Source organism: Moschus berezovskii, chromosome 7 (assembly GCF_049115385.1).
Source record: "Moschus berezovskii isolate FMDL1 chromosome 7, NW_MosBer_1.0, whole genome shotgun sequence".
Taxonomy (NCBI): domain Eukaryota; kingdom Metazoa; phylum Chordata; class Mammalia; order Artiodactyla; family Moschidae; genus Moschus; species Moschus berezovskii.
Genome location: NC_142466.1, coordinates 103,965,016 through 103,986,612, shown reverse-complemented (window position 1 = coordinate 103,986,612; position 21,597 = coordinate 103,965,016). Strand labels below are relative to the sequence as shown.

Here is a 21,597-nt window from a genome sequence, read left to right as displayed (position 1 = left end):
TTAACCTAAGACAATCAGGTGATGGTGATGACCTGGCAGGGGTCCAGGACTGTATGTATGAGCCAAGCTACACTGACTCAATCAGATTATGAGAAATTTATAGATTATGCTTGGGAAGAGGTTTCCCTTCTAAATGCGAACGATGAAGTGTGTGGCACTGAAAGTCATGCTGTGACTCAAGGGGAACCCGCTTTCAGGTGGAGCTGATATGAATGGTGGTCAGAGAAAAGAATCAGAGCTGCGCCTGATGTCATTGAGCCTTTGGTCCTATGCACCTGTTCCCCACCATGTGTCTGGACTTCTGATTTTGGGAAATGATACGTTTCCTCAGTGTTTACACCCACTGGAGTTTGCATTGGGATTTGCTATTACTTGCAGCACAAAGCATCTTGACTGAATCAACCTCCTTTGTTCCAGACACAATGCCAAGCACTGGGGAGGCAGCCAGTCGGTGAGGGGGAGAGGCTCACAGTGAGCAGACATTTCCATTCTCAGTCCTTAGTGCGATGAGCTCAGTGAGTTCTGAAGGCTGTGGAGGACCTCACCTGACTTTGGGGACTGGAGAGTGCTTCCCAAGGAGATAGCACATCAGCCCAGATCTGAAGGATGAGTGGGAATTTGCTAGAAAAAGGAGATGTACAGTGAGCCTGAGATGTGCTCAGATTAAAATTTCAAAAAGTTCCAACCAGCAGGCTGTGGAGAAGAAAATGTTTTGCCCTCAAATGCTGATGCTTTTTGGTTCCCTAAAGGCTAAGGACCAGACAGCTGAGTGTGTCCTTGGTTAGTAAACTGTGAGGAGAGAGAAGCCCTTTCTCTAACTGTATACACGTTATGAGGATTAAATACAATTATCCACGGGAAGTGTTCAACCCAGTGCCTCTCCTGGAGGCTGTGCTCAATTGATACTAACAGCATTATCGTCATCACTGCTGTGGCTTTCAATTCTTTAATGACCTGGAACCTTTGTTTCCAAGAGCTCTGCATGTGTGCTGTAGAAGCCAGTCAGGATCTTCCAGCATCTTCACCAGGTCCATAAGCCAGAGTCCTGTACCGCTTATGTTTAACCAGGACAGCGACTATATTTCTGTCTCTGGCCAGACTGAATAACTGATTTAGGATAATAAATAGAAACCAGACATCTCTTCACACCGCTTCCACCAAAGCGTGAGGAGCTATTGTGTGAGTTCTGGGGGAAGGTGCTTTTTTTCTGGCTGTGGTGGGGGAGGTGTGTATGGGGGACTGAATGGGTAAAACTTAAAAGTGCCCTCTGAACACCTGCAGAGAAGCATGTTGCAGAGCAATACTTCTGTTTCTGGAAGACTCAAGGAGAATTATGCTAAAAAAAATTACAAGGTATCTACAACGGTGACACCTGCTCCTCTGATATGAAGGCGTTGAGGACATGAGCACCAGCTTGACCCAGCTGAGCTGCTGGTGAAGTCATGAGGTCCCTTTGGACCACGCCTTCTCTCAGAAGTTGACACTGAAGTTCTCCTGCCTCACGTGTCAAGCAGTTGGGTGGCAGATACTTATTGAACATTTGTATGATGAGCAGGCTTCCCAAGTGGTGCTAGTGGTAAAGAACCCACCTGCCAATGCAGGAGATGTAAAAGATGTGGGTTCAATCCCTGGGTCAGGAAGATCCCCTGGAGGAGGGCATGGCAACCCACTCCAGTGTTCTTACCTGGAGAACCCCATGGACAGAGGAGCCTGGCAAGCTACAGTCCATAGGGTCACAAAGAGTCAGACACAACTGAAGCATCTTTGCACATACCCACGCATGGTGGCTCATAGGCATGCAAACATCATAGGAAGCAAAAGAGCACCTGCCCAAGGAAGCATGCATCTCACACTCTGGCTCTCCTCTGGTCCGCAACCTGCCGTATCTCACTGCATTTTCACAGTAGATACTATTCTCCATTTTATGAAGAATTGAAAGGCTAAAAAGCTAAGTTTGTAAGGCAAAGAAGAGGACCTGGTACTCAAACCCAAATTTATTTGACCCCAGCGCCCATACTGAAAGCTAAATCTTTTCTGTGACTACACAGTATACTTGAAGAAGCCAAGTCCTCTCCCTTTTTGAAGGGCCCAGCAAGAGGAAGATCAGTAGATGTAGAAATTCAGTGACCATCTATCAAGGACTTACCAGGGGCCAAACACATGCCATTCTCACTTACCTACTTTTATCAGAGGCCATTCTAAGAGCAGCAAGGTGTTGCCTCTTCTCTGCAGATAGGAAAATGCAGGTCCTGAGCAATTAGTGAACCAGCGTGATGAGGATAAGCATGGATGACTTGAGTTGGCAACAGATCATGGAGAGGCACTGTGCCAAGTGCTTCGTATATTTAATCCTTATACCTTATATGGTGGTTGTAGGAAAGGGAATGTCTTGTCCTGGGACCCACAGAGTTCTTAGGACTAAGTGCCATGTGAGGTTCTTGGCTTCATGCAGGAAAGAATTCAAGAGCAGACAAAGGAAAGGGAAAGCGAGTCTATTTAGAGAGAGACACGCTTCATAGGCAGAATGCGGATGGGCTCAGAAAGTTAGAGTGGCCCCAGGGCATGGGGTAGTTGGTATTGATGGGCTGAGTAATTTCACACCCTAACAAGTGGGAGGAATATTCTTTCTATTTAGGAGAAGGGTGGGGATTTCCCAGGAATTGGGCCACTGCCCACTGGTCTTTTATCGTCCACCTCAGAACTGCTATGGGGGAGTGAAATGGTGTATTATAATCAAGGCATAATGAGCTAAAGGTCAATGACTAGACTATCCTCAAAACCGCCTTGCTGCTGCTGCTGCTAAGTCACCTCAGTCGTGTCCGACTCTGTGTGACCCCACAGATGGCAGCCCACCAGGCTCCCCCGTCCCTGGGATTCTCCAGGCAAGAACACTGGAGTGGGTTGCCATTTCCTTCTCCAATGTGTGAAAGTGAAAAGTGAAAGTGAAGTCACTCAGTCGTGTCTGACCCTTAGCGACCCCATGGACTACAGCCTACCAGACTCCTCCATCCATGGGATTTTCTAGGCAAGAGTACTGGAGTGGCTTGCCATTGCCTTCTCCACAAAACCATGTTGGTTTTAGCCAATTCCAGCTAGTTTTTTATCACAGTCCAACAGCTGTGCCCCCTTTCACTGATCTTGCAGTTGTATTTCGTCCCTTTCCTCCTGTCTCATCCTTCCCGAGATTTCACTCCTATGTTCTCATGAGAAGCAGAGGGACAATGCTTAATCTTCTGTAGCTGCTTCAGGGCTGGGCAGGGGTGTGGACACTGCCTATCAGGGAGTAAAAATCTCTGGATGCCCGGTCTAAGGGTCCCAGGGGAAGGACAGCTTCTTGTTTTGAGTGGAGGGTGGTATGGGCTAGAATCCTCATGTAGCTATCATATTGACATGGAACTGTTTTAACCTGGAAGCCATAAGCTTTACCAAGAAGTTAGAGGCCAATGTCTAACTCCTAAGAGGAGGAGAAGCATGACCATGTCTAGGCTGAGGAGGACAGGAGCCAAGTAAGGCCAGGGAGGTGCTCTTAATGGAGGACCAGATGGCACTAGGGTCTGAACCCTGGTTGTAGGGTGTAACCATGGGTGCCTACTCATAAATCTTTTTGATGTCCCTCTCAGTTTGGCCCGAATTATTCACATAGGTATAGTACTTTTTTGGGCTCCAAAATCACTGCAGATGGTGATTGTAGCCATGAAATTAAAAGACGCTTACTCCTTGGAAGGAAAGTTATGACCAACCTTGATAGTATATTAAAAAGCAGAGACATTACTTTGCCAACAAAGGTCTGTCTAGTCAAGGCTATGGTTTTTCCTGTGGTCATGTATGGGTGTGAGAGTTGGACTGTGAAGAAAGATGATCACCGAAGAATTGATGCTTTTGAACTGTGGTGCTGGAGAAGACTCTTGAGAGTCCCTTGGACTGCAAGGAGATCCAACCAGTCCATTCTAAAGGAGATCAGTCCTTAATATTCATTGGAAGGACTGATGCTGAAGCTGAAACTCCAATACTTTGGCTACCTTATGCAACGAGTTGACTCACTGGAAAAGACTCTGATGCTAGGAGGGATTGGGGGCAGGAGGAGAAGGGGACAACAGAGGATGAGATGGCTGGATGGCATCACCGACTCAATGGACATGAGTGTGAGGGAACTCCGGGAGTTGGTGATGGACAGGGATGCCTGGTGTGCTGCAATTCATGGGGTCGCAAAGAGTCGGACACGACTGAGCGACTGAACTGATAGAATATAAGGTTTTGTTTATGACTTCACAAATACCACTTTGTTAGGCCAGCAAGTAATCCAAGGCCAATCTATTGCCTGTGATCACATTGGCCAGTGGGATTGAAGAAATGGAAAGACTCTCTATGGTATTTCCAGTGGTCAGGACTAGGCTCTCTAAAGTATTGGTTAGATTTTCTAGGGTTACCTCGTGGTAGGCCAAGTCTCCCCATGGAGCTGCCAACTCCCCTGCCAGTCCTATTCCTGCCATTAATCCAATAGCCTTCCTGGGATGATACTGAGCATTATTGTGTACTGTGAATATGAATGGTACCAAATGTTCTAATGGACAGGCTCTCTGGCCACACATTATCCACAGAAGGATAAGCATTTATATAGGGGCCATATGACCCTAGAGTGCACTTGTCTTTGGACCATTGTTCTAGGCAGTGCATCTATCCAGACACGTTCTGAGGATGCAATAAGAGATCTGGGAACAGAAGAATTTAACAAGGAAGCAAAGGTCCAGACACATGGAAGGAACAAATTAAGAATGCAATGCAGGAATAGGAGCCCATTAACATATGCAAAATAGTTTAAGTCCAGCAGTATTCCATGCCATCAGCTTAGATGAAATGGTGAATTTAGAGGGTTTTTACCCACCTTTTCATGTTGCTGTTCAGTTGCTAAGTTGTGTCCAACTCTTTGCGACCCCATAGACTGAAGCACGCCAGGCTTCCCTGTCCTTCATCATCTCCTGGAGTTTGCTCAAACTCATGTCCATTGAGTTGGTGATGCTATCCAACCATCTCATCCTCTGTTTCTATAGGGCCCAACAATTTTTAGTGGTGATGGATAGGGAGGCCTGGCATGCTGTGATTCATGGGGTCGCAGAGTCGGACACGACTCAGCGACTGAACTGAACTGAGTGCATTCCATCCCTGTCCTGTAGGCACCCTCAACCTGGATTTCATTCTAAGCACACAGAACAGAGGTAATGATGGGAATGCCAGGTTCCAAAATGCTATGGTGATATTATCATCAGGTGGCCAGAGATTATTCCAAAGAGGCTCACGGTAGCCAAGAAAACATTAGAGCTACAGCGGCATTGGAAGAATGACTGGTTTTCTGGATGACAAAAGTCATCTGGACTGTAGCCTGCCAGGCTCCTCCGTTCTTGGGATTTTCTAGACAAGAATACTGAAGTGGGTTGCCATTTCTTTTTCCAGGGGATCTTCCCAACCCAGGGATAGAACTCAGGTCTCCTGCATTGCAGGCAGACTCTTTACTGTGAACCACCAGGGAATCCCTGTGACAAAATTAGCCTTTATTAAAGGAAAAGGTATAAGTCACATTTTAAAAAGAATTAAACTTAGGCAAGACATTGGGTCTAACAGGGGTGTTGTACCTCATGACTGTATGGTGAGGAGGAGGTTCTGTGGGTACCTATTTGGACCTGTAATGATTGTTGTATGTCAGGGTTTTTGTGGCAGACCCAACAAGTAACTAGTTTTTCTCCCCAGGTGACTATTTTAGTTATGTTTCAGTTCAGTTCAGTTCAGTCGCTCAGTCGTGTCCGACTCTCCGCGACCCCATGAATCACAGCACGTCAGGCCTCCCTGTCCATCACCAACTCCTGGAGTTCACTCAAATTCACTGAAGCATTTATTTTCCCATTCTCCTTGAGCTGCAACCATTGTTGGAAGTCCAACTAGAAGAATCATGACTTTGGATATCATATTACTGTATTTTTTCTCTTAGACCCAGCTGGGACAAAGATGTTTACCAGGATGAGGGGTTCTGAAAAGTGGCAAAATAAAAGCATGATAGTCAGAAACGCGAGGGTGACTAGGCCAACCCATCAGAGCCACATGAAGTCACTTATCTATGGCCCTGAACAGGTATCCCAGGGTTCCTGCTTCCATAGGCCTCTTCTTGTTCTTGTTGCAACTTATACAGGTTTTAGACTAGACAGATGGGCTTCCCAGCTGGCTCAGTGGGTAAAGAATTTGACTGCAATGCAGGAGACACAGGAGATGCAGGTTCGATCCCTGGGTTGGGAAGATCCCCTGGAGGAAGGCATGACAACCCACTCCAGTATTCTTGCCTGGAGAATCCCATCGACAGAGGAGCCTGGTGGGCTCCAGTCCATGGGGTCGCAAAGATTTGGGCATGATTGAAGCGACTTTGTGCGTGTACACACACTCATTTAACTAGTAATTCCCTGCAGATGAACAGCAGTTGGATACTTGGTAACACTCGACATGTCCTTTCCATTTTGGTTGTAGCTGGTCCTCAGGAGACATGTTCTTCCGAGCTTTTAATAGGACAAAGTCCCCTGACTGGATGGAGACCTCGACCTTTTCTTTCATAGGGATGGGCAGTGTTTTGTTTCCGTATTCTTCGAGGGCCCTTTGAAATTGGCTCAGGCTAGCAATGTGGGGGAGAAGGCAATGGCAAGCCACTCCAGTACTCTTGCCTAGAAAATCCCATGGATGGAGGAGCCTGGTAGACTGCAGTCGTGGTGTTGCTATGGGTCGGACACGACTGAGCGACTTCATTTTCACTTTTCACTTTCACACATTGGAGAAGGAAACGGCAACCCACTCCAGTGTTCTTGCCTGGAGGATCCCGGGGACGGGGGAGCCTGGTGGCCTGCCGTCTATGGGGTTGCACAGAGTTGGACATGACTGAAGCAACTTAGCCGCAGCAGCAGCAGCAGCAGCAGCAATGTGGGAGACCACTTTATGGGTTTCCTTATCAGAGATCTGGAAAAACCTCCTGTAGTCATTTCAGATGGGCTAAGTTTAAAATCCCCTTTAGGGTCATCCTGGTCCTTAGAAGGGCTAGAGGAGGGAGGGAGACCCAGCTTTCTGAAGTCTCTGGGCACAGCCTAGCAAGTGTTCTTTTCAGAACATGATTTGCTTCTTTTAACATGCCTGGGAACTGGACTCTCCAGGAAGAGCGGAGGCAGTAGTTAATACCCAGGCTGGGGAAAGCTCTTGGGTGAGCTTGGCTGTGAGGGAAGGTCCATTATCACCCTGTAAGTTATTGGTAATCCATATCTCAGAATTATCTCTTTAAATGTTCAATATCACTCATTATCAGAGAAATGCAAATCAAAACCACAATGAGGTAGCATCTCAAGCTGGTCAGAATGGCTGCTATCAAAAAGTCTACAAACAATAAATGCTAGAGAAAGTGTGGAGAAAAGGGAACCCTCTTATACTGTTGGTGGGAATGCAAACTAGTACAGCCACTATGGTAACTGTGTCAGTTCAGTTCAGTCGCTCAGTCGTGTCTGACTCTTTGTGACTCCATGGACTGCAGCACACCAGGCCTCCCTGTCCATCACCAACTCCCGGAGTTTACTCGGACTCACGTCCATTGAGTTGGTGATGCCATCCAACCATCTCATCCTCTGTCGTCCCCTTCTCCCCCCGCCTTCAATCTTTCCCAGCATCAGGGTCTTTTCCAATGAGTCAGCTCTTCATATCAGATGGCCAAAGTATTGGAGTTTCAGCTTCAGCATCAGTCCTTCCAATGAATACCCAGAACTGATCTCCTTTAGAATGGACTGGTTGGATCTCCTTGCAGTCCAAGGGACTCTCAAGAGTCTTCTCCAACACCACAGTTCGAAAGCATCAATTCTTTGGTGCTCAGCTTTCTTTATTGTCCAACTCTCACATCCATACACGACTACTGGAAAAACCATAGCCTTGACTAGATGGGCCTTTGTTGGCAAAGTAATGTCTCTGCTTTTTAATATGCTATCTAGGTTGGTCATAACTTTTCTTCCAAGGAGTAAGCATCTTTTAATTTCATGGCAGAACAGTGTGGAGATTCCTTAAAAAGCTGGAAATAGAACTGCCATACGACCCAGCAATCCTGCTGCTAGGCATGCACACCGAGGAAACCAGAATTGAAAGAGACATATGTACATGTTCATTGCAGCACTGTTTACAATAGCCAGGACGTGGAAGCAACCTAGATGTCCATCGGCAGACAAATGGGTAAGAAAGTTGTGTTACATACACACAATGGAATATTACTCCGCTATTAAAAAGAATGCATTTGAATCAGTTCTAATGAAGTGGATGAAACTGGAGCTTATTATACAGAGTGAAGTAAGTCAGAAAGAAAAACACCAATACAGTATATTAACACATGTATATGGAATTTAGAAAGATGGTAATGATGACCCTATATGTGAGACAGTAATAGAGACACAGATGTAAAGAACAGATTTTTGGACTCTGTGGGAGAAGGTGAGGGTGAGATATTTTGAGAGAATAACATTGAAACATGTATGTTACCATATGTGGAATAGATGACCAGTTCCATGAAACCGGGCACTCAAAGCCGGTGCACTGGGACAACCCTGAGGGATGGGATGTGGAGGGAGGTGAGTTCAGGATGGGGACCCATGTACACCCATGGCTGATTCATGTCAATGTATGGCAAAAACCACCACAATATTGTAAAGTAATTAGCCTCCAATTGAAATTAATTAAAAAACAATTATCTCTTTAAGCAGAAATTTGGATGCTTCTATTGCCTTTTCATTCCCCATAAGCAAAGCTTCTCTTCACCCTGTAAAGGTGTCTATGAATTTGTTGTTGTGCAGTTGCTAAGTCAAGGCTGACTCTTTGCAACCCCATGGACTGCAGCACACCAGGCTTCCCTGTCCTTCACTATCTCCCAGAGTTTGCTCAAACTCATGGGCTGAGTTTGGGGTGGAGGAATGGGGTGGCTTCCTGAGTCACTGTAGGAACAAAGCTCGCAAGCCCTGGTCACATTAAGTTTGGGACAATCCCTTACACAAAACACCTGAGTAAACCAGTTTGAGTAGGGAGAGTCCTGCCCTAAGTGGGAGGATTCGTGGAAGTGCTTAATCGTTTTCCATTACTTGGCCTGGGGAGCGAGAATCTTGTTATCTTTATCAGTCACCATGAGAGGCCTCTTCCAATCCCCATGGTTATACCACTTGAGTTCTTCAGGGTATAAGATGACATCGCTGGGGAGGGTGGGCTGTTGAGTCTGAGAACTGAAGCTTGTAAAGCTTGCTTTACATATTTATTTACTTGGAAGCTCTGGGTCTTATTTTCAGCATATAGAATTCTTTTTTTTTCTTTAGTTGTGGCATATGGAGTCTCTAACTGCAGCTTGTGAACCCTTAGTTGCAGCATGTGGGATCTAGTTCCCTGACCAAGTATGGAAACTGGACCCCCTGCATTGGGAGCATGGAGTCTTAGCCCTTGGGCCAAGTCCAAAGGGAAGTCCCAGCCTGGCTGTTCTTGGGCTGTTGTCTCAGCAGCCTTGGTGACCAGGGTTTTTCTTCTTGTAAGGGATGTGTGGCCCCTTTGGTGACCCCTGCAGTGAATGACTGCAAACTCTTTTGGAAGCTGAACCACTTCTAAGAGTTCTAGAATTTCCACCTGCTGTCTTATAGGGGGCCCTTTGGCTATTAGTAATCCCCTTCCTTTCCATATGGCAGCATGGACATGAAGCACCAGGAATCCATTCTTGGAATCAGTGTATATATTGATTCATAATTTCTTTCCTAACTGGAGTGCTCAGGTCAAGGTGATCAATTCGGTCTTTGGGGCAGAAATGTGAGAGGGTAGAACTCCAGACTCAACAACTGTCAGTAAGCTGACTATGGCATAGCTGGTCTTTCTTACCCTTTCTTGTATGAAACTGCTTCCCTCAGCTTCCCGTTCTCCATTGGGATTGATCAGGGGCTCATTCTTGAGGTTGGGTCTTTTGGAGTAAACTTGTTCAGTAGCCTCCACACAGGAGTGAACGAGGGACCCTGGGGGTGAGGGGGTCAGGCATTAGAGGCGCTGGGTTCAGGTCTTGACAAAGCTTAAGAGTTAAGCCTGGGGCATCAAGTAGGAGGACTTGGCAATGTGATGACAATTACATGGAAAAAGTTCTCTTCAGGTTGTGGCCTTTATGATGATTACCATAATAGAGTTGAATCAATGGGGCAAAAATCAGCCGGGGACTCAGGGTAACACTGGCTTAGCCAAAAAGTTATTCTGTTTTTTCTGTATCATCTTATGGAGAAACCTCAATGAATTTTTTGGCCAACCCAGTAGAGGTTTTGATATCCTTGTATGTGAAACAGAGACAACACCCGACCTGCTGGTAAAATTGGCAGGTGGGCTTGAGGACCAGTAGACAGCCTCAGAAGTGGGGGTGGGGGTGAGAAAAGGAGGGGGGGACTCCACTCTTAACCAGCTGTGCTCTGTTTAGCCACTATTTTCCATGACAACATTCTGTGAATTTTCATGTCACAGAATGAAAATTCAGTCATGTTAATCAAGTTCCAAGTTCTACGGCCAACCTGCTGCCCCAGGATGCCTCAAACATTTTGGCGCCTGGATTAGCTCCAAAAGCGCATCTGGGTACAGTCTCCTCCCTGACCTGCATCTGAAAAGGCAGTAGACGGGCGCAGACCTGGACCCACGCAGTTTAGATTAGGTTTCCCTCTTCTCTTTGCTCTTTGATGACCCCTCTCCTCTTCTGGCCTCCAAAACCGGTCCTTAAGCAGCATCTCCCCTTCCAAGGTGCCCCGCAGCCGTCAGGCTGATGCCCTGCAGGGGACAGAGAACACAGAGGTAGGGCTTCCTGGCTACACCGGCCCCTGAAAGCCAGAGGCCTGCAGAGCCTCGGATGGGCCCAGGCCTGCAGCTGCAGTGTTCCAAACAGCCCCCTGGTGTAGGTTCTTTCAGCTTCAAGGAGAGGTCAGCATTTCGATCTCATGTTTTCACACATCTTAAATGGATTTCAGAGGCACTGGCGCGGCCTCTGCTCCGCTCTTTAAACAATGTGGTGAAGCTGCTGTAGCGTAGCTAGCGGCTGCATTCCTCTTGCATTGTGATGTGGTTTTTGGAAGTCATGCATGCAGTTAGCTAAACCAAACTAAGCTGCTTCATTAATGGAGCTAACTCAAGAGAGAAATTGTGAATAGAAACGAGGCAAGTTTGCTTTCCACCCCTAATTCAAAAAGCCAGATAATTAAGTGGGCGGAAAAGGAAGTGTCCCTTCTGATTCCAAGAGCGGACTCTCTCTCTCTCTCCTTTTCTTTAGGGGTGTGTGTGTGTGTGTGTGTGTGTGTATGTGTGTGTGTTGGGGGCGGGGGAGCCTCCCTGGTGACTCAGCAGTAAAGAATCCGCCTGCCAATGCAGGAGACACAGGTTCGACCCCCAGGTCAGGAAGATCCCCTGGAGAAGGGAATGGCAACCCACTTTAGTATTCTCACCTTAAGAATCCCATGGACAGAGGAGCCTGATGGGCTACAGTCCATGGGGTCACAAAGAATTGGGAGTGACTGAGCGAATAAACAGCAACAACTTGGGGGCTGGGGGTGGGTATTCAGGGAAGTTCTTGTAGAAGGTCTATGGATCCTCTAAGGACCCTGGACCCACTGAGCAAGCTTTTTCCCTATCATACAGAGAACATAACTGTTTCCAGTCCCGTTCAGCTTCCTTCTATCTCAGTTCTCTTCTATCCGGTTCTCAAATACAGCTCCAAATCATGACCTCTCTGTGGACTTCCGCCTCTGAACTCAGTGGCCCCTGCACCTCCCACCCGAGTGTGCATAGATAGCACATTCCCTTTCCTTTTCCTTCTCCTCCCAGGGATAGAAAGAGCTCCTCTTCTCTGCAAAGTCGTTTCCTCTGCTGTGTCCTGGATCTCATCATGAGCTTGCTTCACAGTTCCCCTGCAGCTGCCATACTCAGTGTAATGAACACATCCCAATCACTCGAATTCCAAAAAGTCTTCCCTCAAACCTCCCTCGACAGCTCCCATCCTCACTCTTGCCTGCTTGCTTCCGCCCATATGCATCTCAACACAGTCATCACATCCTTGCCACAGCCACACATCCCCACCGCAGCCGCCACAACCACTGCCAGTTCTTCTGGCTTCTGCTCCCCCATTCCCCAGCTGGCCAGCATGGCTGTCTAACCTTCAGACCCAGTAGACCTCCCCAGCCATTTTCTATTCAGCTTTGGACAAGAGAGGAGGAGGATGGTCAAAGTGAGCTCTTAAGGAGGGCTGGGGTTGGTTCTCTGATGCTTTCTCCGAGAGAGCCTAGATTTTCAGACAAAGACATTTTTCATCTACCAAACCGCATATTTTTACTTAGATATTTAAAAAAGCAATCTCAAACTCTGAAGGAAAATGTAACATTGATGCCAAATCAGATGAGAACTAACACTTGGTATCAACAGGAATATATTTGAATTTAAAAAGACTAGCTGCATCTGACAGCAATGTGTCTCTGAGACTTTTGTCAGAGTTGGGGGTGGGGAAGAAAGGCTAAGACTCTTCAATAAATGTTTATTAAGATAGGGGACAGGTGATAAGTAGGGTGACTGTCTATGACCTGTAGGAATTCAGGGAAAGCTTCACATCAGAAGTTACACTTAGGCTGAGTCATAAAGGGATAGGTAATTTCCAGTAAAGAAAAGTTCAATACTGAAGGCAGAGGGAAGGCTATGTGCTGGGCAGGATGTTGAGAGAAAAAACAGACACTTCCAGGAAATGAGGAGCACAGTACTTTGAAGCATCTTATAGCCCCTACCATCTAGTATTGTCCCCTATCAGACCCTTTGGCCCTGAAATTTGGATAGTTACAAAGGAACAGCATATCCTGTAGGAATCTTTGTTATCCTCGGGATGAAGACTCACCAAATAAATGTGTGCTTAGTCACTCAGTCATGTCTGACTGCAGCCCCATGGACCGTAGCCCACCAGGCTCCACTCCATGGTTCTCCAGACAAGAATACTGGAGTGGGTTGCCATCCCCTTCTCCAGGGGATCTTTCCTGGGTTCAAACCCGGGTCTGCTGCATTACAGCAGATTCTTTACTGTCTGAGCCAAGTGAGTAACCAATTCCTCATATGCCTCCCTAAACCAAATTGTGTGCTTTTGAATATAGACAACGTATTCAGTCAAGGCTATCTTTCCCCTCAAGTTGCCAGCAGCTACAGGGGTGGGGGCAAAGCCATCCCAACAGGAGCCTAACAGTCCTGCGGGTCCTAACACTTTCAGGGGTAGGCATTTCTCACATTGCATCTCTGTCCTCACGATTTGTGAGCTCTTGGAAGACAAGTGCCACGTCTGTTTTGTTTGTTGTTACCCAGTGGCTAGCACCAAATATTTGCTAAAAACTACTGGTGAAGTGCACGGGTGATGGGATCAGCATCCCATGCTTTCTTTAAAAAAAATTTGACCACCCTTGGTCTTAGTTATGGCATGTAAACTTCAGCAGCATGTGGGATCTAGTTCCCTGACCAGGGATCAAACCCGGGGCCCCCTGCATTGGGAGCATGGAGTCTTAGCCACTGGACAAACAGGGAAGTCCCCATTCTGTGCTTCCTATTCAGTAAATAGAGGGTGTCTATCTTCCCTTCTGTTTCCAAAGGAACACTTCTGTAAGTTCCTGATTACTGTAGAGGCTGCCGGCTTGAGTCTTTCCTGGGCATATTGGTAGACAAACTGCACACTTTCTAGCCCCTTTGGGTAGGTGGGGTTGGTTGTATGACCAGGTATAGCCCAGGAGGCAAGACTGGAAATGTATGCTACTTCCTGGATGAGGCATTTGAGTGGGTAGACTATCTCCAAGCTCTCAGCAATGACTCCAGGTTTCATGGGTTGAGATGGCAGCAACATCAGATGGAGGAGCTTGGATTCCTGAGACACTAGATGGAAAGGCATTCCCACTGACCCTCACTGGAAATTTGTGTTAAGAACTAAAGTAACTAACTTGCTCTATAGAGCTAAGCAGTTATCTTGTAACAGGTCCTACCATGATTCATTTTTCAGTATTTTCCACTTCCTATACATACAACTAAGTGGGAGTATGGATTAGACATGAACTTAATAAAAACAATGTTCATTAAATATTTGATGGAGGAAACGAATGGGTTTCCCTCATAGCTCAGTTGGTAAAGAATCCGCCTCCAATGCAGGAGACCCGGTTTGATTCCTGGGTCACGAAGATCCCCTGGAGAAGGGATAGGGTACCCACTCCAGTATTCTTGAGCTTCCCTTGTAGCTCAGATGGCAAAGAATCAGCCTGCAATGTGGGAGACCTGGGTTTGATCCCTGGGTTGGGAAGACCCCCTGGAGAAGGGAAAGGCTACCCACATCAGTATTCTGGCCTGGAGAATTCCATGGACTATACAGTCTGTGGGGTCACAGTCAGAGACGACTTTCACAAAAGGAATAGCTATGTTTTACAATGAACAAGTCCATTACATCACTTTCTCTCCTATAGGAAAGCACACAGAAGAAACTTCTATACCTGAAACCCTAGAAAATGTTGAACGTTTCTTGAACATTCAATAAGTTACTAAAACAGTGCTTCTGGATTAGCCTTTTGTGCCATGCCTCCCAGGAAGCTCAGAGCCAAGTACACAGCATATGTATGGTCTTATGGACCAGTTCTCTACGATGGCTTTGCTAGTCAGTCATTTCCCCTGTGGGTCTTGATTTGCTTTACTCTGTTTTCTCTAATTGGATTTTATGCACTCTTGTAAGTCTCCTAAAATCTTTCCTTTGTGAAGATGATAAAGAAGGAAGGGTGAAAATCAAATGTTTACAATGGGCTCTGGATGTGAGCCATTCTTAACACTGATGAAGGCAGACCGTGTACAACAGCTTTGAGATTAGAAATCAGTGCTGTTGATTTTAATTTACTCTTCTAGGTTTCATGACTATTATTTTTTCCTTTGATTTATAACAGGGTAGCTCAAAGAATAAGTTAATGATGATAATAACTGGTGCGGGATGCATAGTAAGATAGTTTGTGGCAATGGTTGTGACTTGCAGTTAGATGAAAATAACTGTGCTCATGGGTTCAGGGTCCCCAGATGATGTTCAGTCACTGGCATTTCCTCCTTCTGAAGGTTCATACACCACTTTGATTCACACTTTTTTTTTGGCCATGCCGTGCAGTTTGTGGGGCTCTTAGCTCCCAAATCAGGGATCAAACCCACGCACCCACGCCCCCTGCATTGGGAGCTTGGAGTCTTTATCACTGGACTGCCAGGGAAGTCCCTGATTCCCATTTTTGACAGAAAACATTCCCTTCATAAAATTCCCCCAGTTGGTTATAAATATCTGATGCAGAAATGTTAACATTTTAAAATCCTAGCTCATACCTCACCTGAAAGTCACCTTTGCTTTTCATAATGGTTTAGATTCAATGGTTTGAAATAGCTCTCATGCACATGTATTGAAAAGGCAATGCTATATGATTTCTACATTTCATATGTGTAGTCATATCTGTAAATGATTTACAACAGATGAACATAGACACATGTGAAAAAAATTCTTTATTAATTTCTCACATTTCATTACAAAATGTATGTTGCAAACAACTTGAATAACCTACTAGTGTGTTGTTTTTTGTTTTTTTAAACCCTTGGCTTCAAGAACTCAGGATCTCCCTATCTTTTATCAAGTTTTGGGAAACACTGATTATTGGAGTCAATAGGTTATTATTTTGCTATTTATTTTCTTCTCTCAAGCTCTGAAAAAAAAATGTCCTCTGTATAAATTAAACAAAAAAAATGTTGTAAATTCTATGTCATTACAGTCAACAGAATTATAATAATGCATCCAAAATGTGCGGCCACAAAATATCAGGTATATGTTTGAAAAAAGAAAAAAAAAATGACATTCTAGCCTTGTTAAAAGGATAATGGTCCCATATTTTTATTAACAGGTTAGCAAAACAAAATCCAATGGATTACAATATTTACATGTTATTTGAAAAATAAAGTAGTGATAAAAGCATGTCACAATTATTTTCTTTTTTTCCTTTTTTCTTCTTTTTTTTTTTTTTTCTTTTTGCTTTTTTGGTAACCATTACAAACACCCAATCCAGGTATGGAACTGTTTAGTACATTTGAAATGAGGCCAATTAAAAACAAATATGGACACAAAATGAATCTTTGTCTAGACAGTTCACACTTTCCCCATATTCTGGTTTCCACATGATGGCCCCCCATCCCGAAAAAAAAAAAAACCTTAAATTAAAACACCCACAAATAAAAATTCTTAACAGCAAGAAAATAAAAGAAGAACATGCTTTTCAAGTAAGCACTTATTCCACAAATGCAATATCTTTCCATGGATTTTATTTGAAGCTGTGTGGGACACTGTCATCTCAGCAATTCCCTTCCCTTTCTCCCCCCTCCCCCAACCCTTCCAAGTAAAAAAACAAAACAAAAAATAAAACAACAAAACATGAAAACCAAAGGACTCGCACACACACACACACACACACATGTCCACACACACATCCAAGCTCTCTCACACACAGGCTTCTAAAACCTAGGATTCAAGGAAAGTTCTACTTTTTTGGAACGAAACCCTTTGTTCACAATCAGAATGTATTATAAATGTAGACTTAGATTTCGTCTAAGCTGCTCCCTCCTGAAAAAACTAATACGGGGAAACAGAGCAGCTGGCAGCTAGATTAAAAAAAAAAAAAAAAAAAGTAGTTCTCCAGGCTCCTTGTAGGATATAAGTATTTCTTGAACACTCTCACCAAAGGGATGGGATTTGAGCACATCCCCTTGTCCCGAAAAATAAATGAGAATCCTCCCCCCCCCAAAAAAAAAAAACCCCACAATGCAAACAAAAACAGAACACAGATTTAGAAATCACACACAAAAGCCAGCCCATCCTAACAGAGATTATTTGTGTGAGACGGATAATGTGTAAATTTGACAGCAACAGAAGGGTGAAGAGGACTTCCTCGTCTGGCCCACAAGCTGCATAGAGGTGCCGAAAAGTTTGGTTCTTTAGTTAAATTAAAAAAACGTTAACTTCTTTGTTATTTCCATGTTTAAAATAAAAACATTCCTATTCACAAAAAACTAAATCTCCCTTGCCCCCAAATCAAAACAACAACAACACACACACAAAAAACAATTTATATGAAAACTGAATTGTGCTGTGTTTGTAACACTCAAACTGATAGAAAAGAAACATGTGGCAAACAAAACTCCAAAGTCACCTTAAAATTAGCTCACATGAAATCTACCAAATTCTAAATTATAGTTGAACACTAATAAACAGCTTACCTGGAATAAAGGATGACAATTCACAAACATTTATCTAATAATTAAAGTCTGTTTCTTTTTTTTTGTCTTGTTTTTTACTAAAATAATTAAAAAAATCACAGTATTTTAAGAAATAAAACCCACGTGGGGATTTTAAGCACAATTTGTGTTCCTTTCTTTAAAACTCTTTTTTTTTTTTCTCCATTCACCATCTTGCCCAGCAGTTCTCTCTACATTTAACCACAATGACGACAGGTAGTACTGACAAATGCAGAGAATTCCCTTGGTTAAGTTTGAGGTACTAGGAAACAGGTGACTGTTTTATGCAAAGCAGTTTTTTTTTTGTTTTCTGTTTTTTTGTTTTTTTTTTTTCTGTTTGTTTTTTCCCAAAGCGGCTGCAGTTAGGTCTTGAAAAAGCTTAAGGTATTAAAACTAGAAAAACGCACCAAAAGTTGTGCGTCAAAAAGTTGTTCCCCTAAGAGAAGTCTTCTCCTGTCACGGAGCTTCTGTTTCCATATACTGTCCAAGACCACCATAGTGCACAGGTGTGCAAGGGAGGTGCTTCCGCAACAAAGGAAACTTCCACGATGAAGATCCGGAAGGAAAGATGTAGTGATGGAAAAGGAGCCACATATTCCAACCATTTAAATAACTTTAATTTACATACTCACTCACACAGGTACCAGTGCTTTGAAAATAGATTGTTCAGTCCTAAAAAGCAGCTTTGTTCTGTCTTCTCTTTTCTGTCCCCCTCTTCTCAGCCCAAGCCGGCCCTCCCACTTTTCTTTTTCATCACGGTTCAAGTAAGGGGTGATTAAGAATTTCACCAAACGCTTATTCTTTTTTGGCCTCTGCATTCTCCAGGAGAGATTTGTCAGCAGCTACGACACAGATGGCTACTGGTTCGTTCTTTAGGGAAAAGTCTATCCCGATTGCTTCATCATCTTCCTTTTCCTCTATAGAGGGCATCTTAATACTGTCCTCCATGTTACCCTTCAGGTGGATTTCTTCTCGGCTCACCTGCTTGGTGTCATTCAATGCCCTGGGAAAACATTCATGGGAGTGACAGGTGAGTGTACATATTTTTCCTAGTTAAAAAAAAATTCACCTCCTTATATCTCTGATCCTAAAAAGGTCTTGGGGGCCACAGACAAATTATTGACTGGACTGTGAGTGATTTATCCCTGCTACCTGTTATACTTAGCTCATATATTTCTGGTATCTTATTCAAAATCTGAACCTATAAAAATGAAAAGAAAGTGAAAAATGTTGGTCGCTTAGTCGTGTCTGACTCTCTGCGACCTCATGGACTGTAGCCTTCCAGGCTCCTCTGTCCATGGGATTCTCCAGGCAAGAATACTGGAGTGGGTTGCCATTTCCTTCTCCAGGGGATCTTTCCAACCCAGGGATCAAACCTGGGTCTCCTGCATTGCAGACGGAGGATGCTTTAACATCTGAGCCAGCAGGGAAGCCCTATCCATTATTATACTATATTTTGATTACATCATTCTTAGCTTCTAGAGCAACATAATGATCTTATGTTCCTTCGTATACTGGGAACAATACAGTCATAAGTGATCACAGAAAGAACTGTCTTATGCTCAGATCCATCAGAGGAACCTAGAAAATGCAGATTTGCTACACCTATCAGGACTAAAAGCGCAACCAGGGTATTAAAGAGTTAATGGAGAGACCCATAGAAACAAACAAAAAGCAAGAACCTGAAGATGAGACCCATGTCTCATCCTAGTTATATTCTGGGAAGCTTAGTTACATTCTCTGAAGTTTAGATAGTACCGATTTCTGGGCATTTTCTGCTTAAGGGACCAACTCTTAGGCTATCCCAGTGTCTGCTGGCCTGTAAGTGCCTTGTCTAGGGGACAGTGTTACTATGTTCAAGGGTCTTACGCGTGTTCTGCAGGTGTGCTCCCACCTACCTGGGAGGCAGGCAGAAGCGGGCTCTGTCCCCGAGGCAGAGCATTGAAGGCACCAAGAGGTGCGTGGGAAGGTTCAAGGCCACTCGGGGAGTGAGTCATCACAGAGGCAGGAGCAGAAGCCAGATCTCTGGACCCCGGTCCACGCTCTACAGAGAACGTCATGCTAACGAAAGCTGAAGGGGCCCGGGCTGGAGAGAGTGCTATACTTCTACACGAGGGCTTGAGCGGGATCTGTCATTCGTAAGGACGTCTCTCCTCCTGTGACTCGTGTCTGGGCGACCATTTTAAAAAACCAGCGGACAGGGAGAAACCCAGTTCGTGACAAGCTGCCTCTCCTCCCGGACCCGGAAGTGTGACTCAGAGGGGCCTACGTATCGTCAGGAGCCACCGCCACCTCGCACGATGCGCGAAGGCCTTCACGGGACTTACATGCCGTGTCTCAGCACGTGCCTTTCCCACTCAGAGCCCTGGGAAAACGCCCGGCCGCAAAATTCACATGGAAAACGCTTCTCAGTGTTGATAGCAGCCCCATGGTCAGAAAATCTCAAGAGATCTGTGAGGAGAAAGCAGGCGTGTTACCTGTGAGCTGGAGCGGCAGAAGAGAAGTCAACATTCACCAGGAACCTCCTCCCATTCCCAGATTCCTTACTCTTTCTCCTGCTGGCCTTTCACCAAAGGATTGTTTCTTGAAACTCTCGAGAACTGTTCCCAGGCCCTAGGCATCCCCACTTCTCTTCACCTCCCAACTGTTTCTGTCACAAATAACCCAAGTTTGTCTTGCCTTAAGAACCCCATCTGTTCATTCCAATGGCGTCTGAGCATTTTCTTCTATCAAATCTCTCCCTCCTGTGGGGCTCTGTATCGGCGCCTCATAGTTTAGCACCTATTCATTTCCTATTTAACACAGTTTTTCTCCACTCACTAATAAGAACACAGGCTCCTGAAAGCACCAAGGCCAGGTTATGTCGTAGGAAGACCTCAAGGTTTCCCACACGTTCCAGGGAAAGCTGAGGGCTCACAACTTGTGGTCCTCTGCCATGGATATCTTAATCTACACCTCCCAGGGTGGCTGCGAGCACTGAAAGAGACCCGAAAGCAGAGAACCAAGCAGGAACGCGAATCCCAGACGACGGGGAGGTGGGGATGTGAAAGCATGTACTCAGCTAGTAAGGGGTTCTGGCCAGCTGCCCTCCATCGGTGTATTCTTGAACATGGGGATGTGCAGATGCCTTTCTGGACAGGTCTGTGGTAATCAAGTGCTGACTATCGTTTTACTTCCTCCACGGCCCTGGGAGCATGTGAGGGGCCTGCTAAATGGGGACTGACTGGCTAATTATTTGGAGGCCCCGCCTCCTGGCAAACTCAAAGACAAGAGCTTATATGGCCTTTGTGTTATCCTGGGTCCCAAGCCCATATGTCTTTCATTATAGCACAGAGGGCCAGATCTTCACGTGGGTAATGAACAGCAGGACCTAGACGGCTCTGCAGCCATGCTGAAGAGTGAGGACGGCACACAGACAAACGCTGATCATCTCTGCCCCTCTGATCACCATGTGCCTGGACTCACGAGATGTTACAGGAAGATGTCTCTTGGTTGAAATACTCCATCTAATAAAAAAAAAATCCTCAGGATGATGTTAACAGGCTAGGTGTCTCTGAGCTGCCTTCATCTGCAGCACAAAAAGCACTGTGAATAGGGCCAGTTCTAACAAAAGATGAAACATTTTCTCACAAATTAAGAAGATCACCACACAAGCCATTAAAAATAATTGCACAGACTATCTTCCTTGATTCTTTTCATTGGAAATGAGACAGCACCATCTGCTCTGCGCATTAATTCCTTAGCAGGGATTATCTTGGGCAAGAAATCAACAGAATGCCTTCCTGACTCCTCCCAACTGCATAATGAGAGGGGGTGGGGAGGACACTGCTTGGGTGCATTTTGATTTCTTCATGCCCGGTTTCCTCCCTTTCAAAGTCCCTCCGAGCTGCCTTCTGAGGCAGGACCTGCAGTGTGGCCACGGTCAGGCCTCTCCCAGCTTCTCGTGTTGGGAAGGCACATTGGGAACGGGGTAGCTCCAAGGATATGAGCCCCACAAATGGAGCGCCTGATGAGGGTCTCTGCTGCCAACGAGGAGGCCTGCTCCTGGCACACTCACTTGCTTACCCTGAGGAAACATGAAACCAACCATCTATTCTTTCCAACTGCTTATGCTGTTTCATCCTCAAAGGAGGAGGCCAATCATTACCTGTCACACATCAAATGGCTTCCATTAGCCCCAGAGCTGTGCTAACGCCACCTCCCACTCTTTCTACTCCTGGAAGACAGAACGTCTGGCAAAAACACCCC

General features: G+C 45.3%; 1 protein-coding gene and 1 long non-coding RNA gene across 9 annotated transcripts in view; one reads left to right on the top strand and one right to left on the bottom strand.

The window, feature by feature from the left end:
* The window catches only part of LOC148777485 (uncharacterized), a 46,256-nt gene that overhangs the window by 9,522 nt on the left and 15,137 nt on the right, over window positions 1-21,597 (top strand). Inside the window, exon 2 of the long non-coding RNA XR_016037903.1 lies at window positions 18,310-18,379. This is a non-coding gene — a long non-coding RNA (uncharacterized LOC148777485). The remainder of the gene's footprint in view (window positions 1-18,309; window positions 18,380-21,597) is intronic.
* Window positions 14,415-21,597, bottom strand: part of ZNF462 (zinc finger protein 462) — a 159,480-nt gene continuing 152,297 nt past the window's right edge. For all 8 annotated transcript variants that reach the window (XM_088838242.1, XM_088838243.1, XM_088838240.1 and 5 more), the window contains 2 exons: window positions 19,677-19,800; window positions 14,415-18,352 (listed from right to left, as the gene is read on the bottom strand). In XM_088838242.1, coding sequence (XP_088694368.1) covers window positions 18,145-18,352; window positions 19,677-19,800 — 332 coding nt within the window. In that variant the 3' untranslated portion in view covers window positions 14,415-18,144. The remainder of the gene's footprint in view (window positions 18,353-19,676; window positions 19,801-21,597) is intronic.